Here is a 9340-nt window from a genome sequence, read left to right as displayed (position 1 = left end):
TTATAAATGCGCTATTGTTTAAATTGTATTAATTTATGCCCGTTGATAATACATAAATGTCAGTTTATACAACTTAAAATGTTAAAAATGTATTAGTAGTATGCAAAATTAATATTAACCTATAGATTCATAAACGTTTTTTATTAATGGTTAGTTCATGATTCATAATGCATTAACTAACTGAACCTTATTGTAACAAAATTACCACAAAAAAGTGATATGGCCAATTTAAAGAAGGATAAAATTAACAGAATAACAAATAAAATAGAGACACTACTGTTCAGAAGTTTTGGGTTAAGATAATGTTTTTTTGAAAGAAGTCTCTTATGCTCACCAAGGCTGCATTTATTTGATCAAAAATGCAGAAAAACTCTAATATTGTAAAATATTATGGCAATTTAAAGTAACTTTTTTCTATTTTTATATATTTTGCAATTTTCACATTTTATTCCTGTGATGGCAAAGCTGAATTTTCAGCGTCATTACTCCAGTCTTCAGTGTCACATGATCCTTCAGAAATCATTCTAATATTCTGATTTGGTGTTCATGAAACATTTTTTATTATTATAAATGTTGAAAACAGTTATGCCACTTACATTAATATATTTGTGTAAAACATGATATATTTTTTCAGGATTCTTTTATGAATAAACAGTTCAAAAGAACAGCACTTATTTGAAATAGAAATGTTTTGTAATATTATAAATGCCTTTACTGACACTTTTGATCAATGTGTCCTTGCTGAATGAAAGAATTAATTATTTTATTTATTTATTTTTTGCTGGTGGCAAACTTTTGCACAGTAGTTTATAAAATACCTTTCGAGTAGGAGCAGGAAGAGATAGCTAGCGATCTGATAGACGTCCAAAAACACTGCAAAAGATAAATCTTTATTTCTCCCAGATTGTAACAGTAAAAAGTTAACAAGTGCAATTACAACTCCGCTGCCCCCCATCCCACCCACGGACCCCATAATAAAAACAGCGAGAAGTTTAACAGGTGGACGGCCATATCACACTTCAACTGAGATACCAACCACTATCACAGAACAAGGTGCTAGGCATGTACTACAGATTTACCGTAAGGCAATTTATAACCATTATAACTTATTAATCCAAAACATAACACATCTCTCTTCCCTTCACAAGGGGAAAACTATTAGTTTCACCTTAAATAGATAAACAAGATCACAACAAGTTCTTCTCTATACACAACACAACTCAGCACAACAGTGTGTGTTATTGCAGGTGAATACTCACAGCCTAACAGTGGCTACTTTTACCTATGTCTAGTTGGTTTCGACTCAGTGCACAAGTTCAATAGGGATAAAAAGTGATGTTGCTGTATTTCTACAATAAAGTGACTTCCAGATCTACACTCCATGAAGTCAAGTTTCAGGTTCTTACGGTCAATAAAGGAACGTTCTTCTTTATTATCTGTTGCTTTATGTTGAAATGATTTCCCCAGCCTGAAATCTCAGTAGTTACAAAGTATTCTAAAATGGTGATGTCGCTTCTTGGAAACAGAATTAGAAAATTCCAAATCATGTTTAATCCAAAGCAGTCTAAAGGTTCGTTCATATTAGCGAATTTTCTCCAAAATTTTGTGGACAACAAACGTCCATTGTCTATTATAGTTTATATATATAAGCTTCCAAACCAACCTGTTGGTCAACATTGATGAGAAATCTGCATTGGAAAACATTTCTCCCTCATGATATTTCGCCATAAAATGTCTGGATTTCGCCCGCAAAAATTCGCAGAACAACGGTAAATATGATCGCACCTTAAAACACTGCATGAAAGAAGAAATTTTATATTAACTGCAGTTTAAACTGATGTGTCTGATCCTATTGGGACAAACTGAAATCAAAATAATATTTTTTTGCTACTTCAAGAAAAGCCAACCGATGGCTTCAGAGCAGTACAAACATGACATACAGTGCCGTGAAAAGGTTTTTGCCCCCTTCCTGTTTTTTTTATTTTTTTGCATATTTGACACACTTAAAAGATTCAGATCATCAAACTATTTGAATATTATACAAAGATAATGCAAGTAAATACAAAATGCAGTTTTTAAATGATGATTTCATTTATTAAGGGAAAAAAGCTGTCCAAACCTACCTGGCCTTATGTGAAAAATTAATTTCCCCTCCTCTTAAATCATGAAAGAACTGTGATTAACCACAATATTTTAGAAAGCTGAATTAAATTTCACTAGCCACACCCAAGCCTGATTACTGCCAGACCTGCTGAATCAAGAAATCACTTAAATAGAACCTGTCTGACAAAGTGAAGCATGTTTAAAGAGCAGCACATCATGCCGCGATCTAAAGAAATTCAAGAACAGATGAGAAACAAAATAGTTGTAATGTATCAGTCTGGAAAGGGTTATAAAGCCATTTCTAAGGCTCTGGGACTCCAGCGAACCACGGTCAGAGCCATTATCCACAAATGGGGAAAACTTGGAACAGTGGTGAACCTTCCCAGGAGTGGCCGGCTTACCAAAATTACTCCAAGAGTGCAACGACGACTCATCCAGGAGGTTCTAAAAGAACCCAGAACAACATCTAAAGAACTGCAGGCTTGATTATCTTGATTATCCCCAAGACTTTTGGGCAAATATTCTGTGGACTGATGAGACAAAAGTTGAACTTTTTGGAAGGGGTGTGTCCCGTTACATCTGGCGTAAAACCAACACAGCATTTCATAAAAAGAACATCATACCAACAGTCAAACGTGGTGGTAGTGTGATGATCTGGGGCTGCTCTGCAGCTTCAGGACCTGGACAACTTGCCATAACTGATGGAACCATGAATTCTGCACTCTATCAGAAAATCCTGAAGGAGAATGTCCGGCTGTCAGTTTGTGACCTCAAGCTCAAGCGCACTTGGGTTATGCAGCAGGACAATGATCCAAACACACCAGCAAGTCCACCTCTGAATGGCTCAGGAAAAACAAAATGAAGTTTTTGGAGTGGCCAAGTCAAAGTCTGGACTTAAATCCGATTGAGATGCTGTGGCATGACCTTAAACAGTCCATGCTTGCTCGAAAACCCTCCAATGTGGCTTAATTAAAACAATTCTGAAAAGAAGAGTGGGCCAAAATTCCTCCACAGCGATGTGAAAGACTCATTGCGAGTTATCGCAAACGCTTGATTGCAGTTGTTGCTGCAAAGGGTGGCACAACCAGTTATTAGATTTTAGGGGGCAATTACTTTTTCACGTAGTGCCAGGCAGGTTTGGACAGCTTTTTTCCCTTAATAAATGAAATCATTATTTTAAAACTGCATTTTGTATTTACTCGGGTTATCTCTGTGTAATATTAAAATTTGTTTGATGATCTGAATCATTCAAGTGTGACAAATATGCAAAAAAAAAAATAGGAAGGGGGCAAAAACTTTTTCACAGCACTGTATACTGCAGAGATTTATGGACACAACGGCCTCTTCTCTATCTTTTCGCAAAGTCCTATTCCCTGTTCCTAACTTCTGAAATGACAAGGCAAGGTAGTGGGCATCTAAGACAAAAGTCTCATAAAAGTCCTTCAACAGCTGTCGAAAAGTAGATCCATCTGAACAAGCCTCCTCTGATTGGGCAGAGAAACTCATTTGCAGCTGTCAGTCTCAGCATCAGCTTCTTTGTGTGGAGAAAATGCCATCCAGCAGAGCTGCAGGAGGTAGCCGGCACAGTCCGTGTCCTAAATGTAGATGGGACCAGGAAAAGAGTCTCTGAATTTAAATCTCCATTTCCTGGCTGTTCCTCCTTTGTCATACTAAGTATATCATTGGGATCAAAACTGGATATCTAGAGAAACGGAGAGAGAGGAGATCAAGATTAAAATTTAAATAATCTTATTATAAAGATCTGTCTGTTGACACCCATATTTTTGTGGCTCATGGAGGCATTAGAAGTTTTATTAAGAGTATTAAATACATTTTAGAATACAAGCATGTATTGTCTGTCAGTGATGTATGATGATCTTAAAAGGGGAAACAAGTTCTCCCAGTTGAACGGATGTGTTGATTAGGCCCTTGTGGATGCTTTACTATAATCAGACAACAGCTCTGTAACCATGGGCAAGCCGGAGCACGATTGAGCCTTGCGTTCACAAACAATCTCAATCTGTTTACTAGCTGATCTACATCACTGTACAGAGAGACGTTGGATTGCTAATAAGGCCTAATACAGAAGTGACACAACACAGATCCTTCCCAAAACTTTCATAAACAAAATCAATATAATGTATTTTGGGAACCTCAGCTCAACTCTGTAAACTTACTTTTCTCTATAAATACGAGCTGACGTGACACACTTGTGTGGGTTCAATAGAAGCTCAGTACAAGTAGGTACAATACAAGTTGGTCTTAAAGTGACAGCACTTGCATAATGTTGATTACCACAAAAATGAACAGCTAAAATCTTGAATAGAGTGTGACACTTATGCAAGTACTTATGTGTTCAAAACCAAGTGCTTATCTATAAATGTTAAAATACTCACCATGTCAAAAGTATAACCACAAAACATAAACAACATGCATGTTAATATGATTTTAGTGTGAAAAAATCACTTTCTAACCTTTTCTGTGTAAAGTCATCTAATGCTGCCATGGCAGCATAACCAGTAAAACTCTAAAAATTAATGTAAAATGAGGAGAACAGCTTTATAGCTCAAATAATTCAAACAATTTAAAGGAATAATTTATGTAAGTGCTTTTATAAAATACTTCCATTGTAAGCGCATCACTGTAACCTTGATTTTTGCTTCATGAAAAAAAGAAGAAAAGGACCTACACTGTTCTCAAAACATATTGTTAGGATGTCAGAAACATTCAAACTCGAAAGTCTTTAAATATGTTAACCTGAATAGGTGTGGGCAACAAAAAAGTCAGCTGTTAACCAATGTATACACATTGTAGATTCCAAATACAAATAAGCAAGAAATCAACCAATGAGGATGCATTTGTACATTTATGTTGCTTTTTTCCATTTCCCATAATTATATTGAAAAAAATATTGACCATGTATTCAAAAACTGCCTTTGTGTTTCTTGAAAGGAAGAAAGTCATGTGGGTTTGTAAATAATAATAACAAATATATCATGAATGTTGTTGGTTCCTTGAAGAATTGCTTTTGTTAGTCGGTTTGGATAAAAGCTAAATGCAAAAAAAAGTGTTGCTTAGTAAATGTCCATCTTGGCAGAGCTTGAGCGCACACTTGACTGCTGGTACACTTGACTTGAGTTACTTAGAAAGAGCATAAACATTTAGATCCCACTGCCACTTGAGTGAGACTTGTGAGTCTCATAAATGGAAATGTCAGATAAAGACAGAACATTTAATCAACCCGTTCCTACAAGCTAATCCTGTTTGTAATGATGAATGCCTGACTCCATTCGACTGGCTGATCCTTGCACTCCTCTGGACGTGGTCAGATTTTTAAGAATTTAGTCTTGGTGAAAGTTTCGGAAATGTCCAGAGCTTTGGCCTACTTTAGAGAAGGGCTGTCTGCACAGAGCGCCGTGCTCATTTATAATGCATTACAGAACGCTTTTAAGCAATGTAGGCCAGGAGCGCAGACAGGTTTGTTGGTCTTGGAGAACACGCCTCTGAGGGACACACCAGTTGAAATGTTACACACAGGTCTTTCCTAACTCCACAGGCGTCCTGGAAAATACTCAAAATGGAGCACTCCAGATTTAGTCTTCACACACTCTCCACCAAAAGAAAAAACTGTAAGAATAGTATTGATATTAGAAGGGCTCAACAAAAAAGTTTTTTATGAATATACGTGCTCTGCTTTTCATTAAATGCCCGTTGAAGATAGGTGCCTGTTGCTTTAAATGTAATATATAAATATTAAATGTTTATATATAAATAATATAGCAATAAATAAATAATATATATCCTAAAAAAATTATTCATTTGCAAAAAGAAAACATGGTTATAACAAGCTAGATATATTATTATTATTATATGCATTCTAAAAAAAATCTGTAATACTGTATAGTGTACTTTTTTTTACAGGTGTTACACCTGTATTTTAAATTTTTGCACTGCACTGTGTTATGTTTTAGAGTAATTTTTTTAAATTACTGTAATTATCCTATACATATTTATTTATGTCACAGCTACGGTGAGATAAACGCACGCAGAAGATGAAGATTAATGCAAATAGTCTTTAATAAATCCACACAAGCGTAAATCCAGGACAGAACAGGCAGGAGCACACGTAGGGACGTAGTAGACCGGGCAAACACTAACTGAACAGACAGGGACTTAAGTACATTTGTAAACGAGGATAATAGACAAGACACACCTGAACTAAATGACATAATCAATGGGAAACATAAACTAGGTCACACAGAGCACATGAGGGATGAAAACACATCAAAAACAGTCCAGGGGTGTGACAATTTATTTTTTCCAAATATTATGTTTTCTTTATTACTTTTATGTTCAGTCATTTTTTTTTTTTTTACTTAACAAAAAGAATATTTGCAACAAGCTGCAAATTATATAATGCTGCTTGTAGCTCCATTATGGATTGATGTGGTTTTCAACCAGTTTTTTCGAAGACTATCACAAATCATTTTCAAAATTTGGTCAAAACCTCATCTGATAATATCAGGAGAAGAGTAAGTTGCATAGCATAAAAATGGATAGCAACTAAATCAATGAATATAAAATATTCATTAGCCTCAAAACTCTCTCACACTAGCCTCAGGTCAGTGAGCCATCATTATTGTTTAGCCCTGTGATAGTAATAGTAAAAAATAGTATTTAAAGTTCATTTGAAAGGCAGACAGAAGCAGCTGATTATGTCTACATATGTGAAAGAAAGACAGTTCTTCTTAATCCAAACCAAACCCTGTGCTTATGAGAGCCGAGACAGTGGTGAGTGTAACGCCCCTGTGGACTGTTTGTTGTGGTTTCTTCCCTTTGTGTTGGTTTAGCCCGTCTAATCATTAGTTAATCACCGTCATTGTGCTCACCTGTCTGCCGCTAATTATTCACCCCATATTAGTTCCTGTCTGTCTGAGTATTAGTGTCGGTTATTGTTAATGTTACCCCGAGTGTGTGTCTCACCTACCTGAACCTGCCTTGTTGTGTCTACAATAAATGTCATTATTGGAATCCGTGTCGTCCTCGTCGTCCTGCCTGCCTCCACACACCCGTTTCCGTGACAGTGAGTCACTTCATGCTGAGATATTTACACAAGATGAGCACAGCCCTCTGTGTGCAATAGAAGTATCAACTGCCCCCACTGGGCCTGCCTCCACTCCACAACCCCTGAGAGATGATTGTTTTGGGAAATGAGACAGAGGCGTTCTGATGGGAAGTGCTCCGAGTTGGTGACATTCAAATGAAAATATAAGTTTTCTGCGAATGGCGTCCTTTCGGAGAGAAATAGCAAAATTAATATGTTTGAATTTCAGAAGACTATGGCTCTCAGTATCAAAGGCAAATTGGCTGGTAATTTTAAACAATGCTTGCTGCTACACTCCATTACATAATGAAAATTGAGTGTCGGCTTTGCATAGTGTGTCAAATTCTCAGACTTTTACGCATGTTAATTGGCTTAAAGGCATGTGTTTAAAGTAGAAGTGCAGGCTTTAGCTCCTAACGTAGCTTACCGCCTCATTATTCTTATCAAATGCCTGTTGAAGACGTAATGATGCATTTGCCATAACCCAGCAATTGTCTGTAATTTCACTATAGCCTTTAGGGTATTCAAAATATTCCCATTTTTTCTTAATTTCTTTCTTTCTTTATATAAAAAAAACCTGGATCTGCCAATGTAATACCAATGCCATCTGGAACCATGATGAGAAAACTCCAAAACAGACAAGCAATGCAATTACGAAAGCTACGGGAAACCGCTATCTTCACTCACCACTGGTCGGGAAATTGTTTAATTATTATCAGATGGATTCTCTCTTATGCAATTCTATGAAAAATTACATTTTATTCAATGATGCTATTTGGTTTGCTGCCAACAATAGTCCACAGCCTGCAGGTAGATGTACTGTTGACTGTAAAACTCCAAACATCACTCTGATCAGTTCATGTAGAACAAGTGTTTTTCATTTGGCGTAGCCAGCAGGATATTCGGTTACTGTTGTCTCTTACTATAAGAATTAATCTGACCCCTCAAATTACACTATTATCAAAATATACCCACCCCAAGTTGATGACCACTTGTATTAGATTCCTGTAGACTGTTATTATTTCCTGTGAACCCCAGTGCAATGTTTATATTGCTGTTAGCAAATTTCTGTCTTCAGTTCATACACTAAAAGTCAGTGTTCTCTCTGTCAAATGTCAAAAGTTTTGGTTTAAATGACAAAAACATGACAATATGACTAAATGTATAATTTAACTTACAATCTGGAAAAGACTGGAAATCAGGACTATAAAATCTTTCTGTATGCCTGCAAATTCAAAGTAATGACATTTGGACCTTTTTGAAACTCCTTTTTTGAAAATAAGCATTCAAAAAGAGTTGACTAGCTGGAAGAGAATCTTGACACAGTAGACAGTCTAAAGGAGGGCAGAGGGAGGCTTTAACTTCTAAATTATCTCCTGCCAACAGCATGCAGGTGCCGGACTTTAATTAGCAGCCCCTCCACAACACACACATGAATATCGACCAGGCGGAAGGGGGCAGAGAAAATCATGTTATTTCACTTGCATATTAAATTACATTTTTGGGCTTTTATGTTAGCGCTGTTGAGATTGCTATCCGCTTTTAAAGTGACCATTATCCTGTCATTTGTAGTACAAGCTCAGGGTGTTGATTAAAGCACATTTTAGCACAACCATCGTGAACGCAGACATGGGAGAAGCTGCGTTTCAAATGCTTTGATGTGAATTACATCTCAAGTATGCCAATATTCAATTATCCTTTTCCTTCGAAATTCTTTTGGAGTCAAAAAGCCAGACGAACTTATTGCGCTCGTGCATCCATCTGTCTTATCTCTGAGCTGCAAGAGCTCCATTTCTCCAGCATCTTCAAAGTGCGAGACACATCATCATCATATTACATGCTAGATTCCACTCGCCTGACTCCAGACGTTCTGCTCTCAGTTGACAGGACAGGTGTGGAAGGGGAGGGGCGAGAATGAGAGAATAGAAAGCTCATTGGCTCGTTTCAGAGTTTAGTTTGCATTTCAAAATGACTGGCCAAAAAAACTAGCTTCAAAAATAACTCTAGATTTGGACGTACTCTGTAATTTTTTCTGGCTTTTACGTTTCTTGTCAGATTGTGCAATCTGGGTGACATCTTGGTTAAGAGCCAAGACAGATGTCAATTGTGTTTTTTGTCAGCAGCACCACACGT

At 36.7% G+C, this 9340-nt stretch overlaps 1 protein-coding gene across 1 annotated transcript in view; it reads right to left on the bottom strand.

Annotated features, from left to right (window-relative positions):
• Nucleotides 1-3389: 3389 nt before the first annotated feature.
• The window catches only part of LOC107676911 (uncharacterized protein KIAA1644 homolog), a 22987-nt gene continuing 17036 nt past the window's right edge, over nt 3390-9340 (bottom strand). The window contains exon 4 of the mRNA XM_016471648.1: nt 3390-3805. Within this exon, the coding sequence (XP_016327134.1) occupies nt 3805 (1 nt within the window). The 3' untranslated portion in view covers nt 3390-3804. The remainder of the gene's footprint in view (nt 3806-9340) is intronic.

This window comes from Sinocyclocheilus anshuiensis, unplaced genomic scaffold (genome assembly GCF_001515605.1).
Source record: "Sinocyclocheilus anshuiensis isolate Anshui unplaced genomic scaffold, SAMN03320099.WGS_v1.1 scaffold380, whole genome shotgun sequence".
Classification (NCBI taxonomy): domain Eukaryota; kingdom Metazoa; phylum Chordata; class Actinopteri; order Cypriniformes; family Cyprinidae; genus Sinocyclocheilus; species Sinocyclocheilus anshuiensis.
The sequence above is the reverse complement of the archived record's forward strand: the minus strand, read 5'-3'. Positions and strand labels throughout refer to the sequence as shown.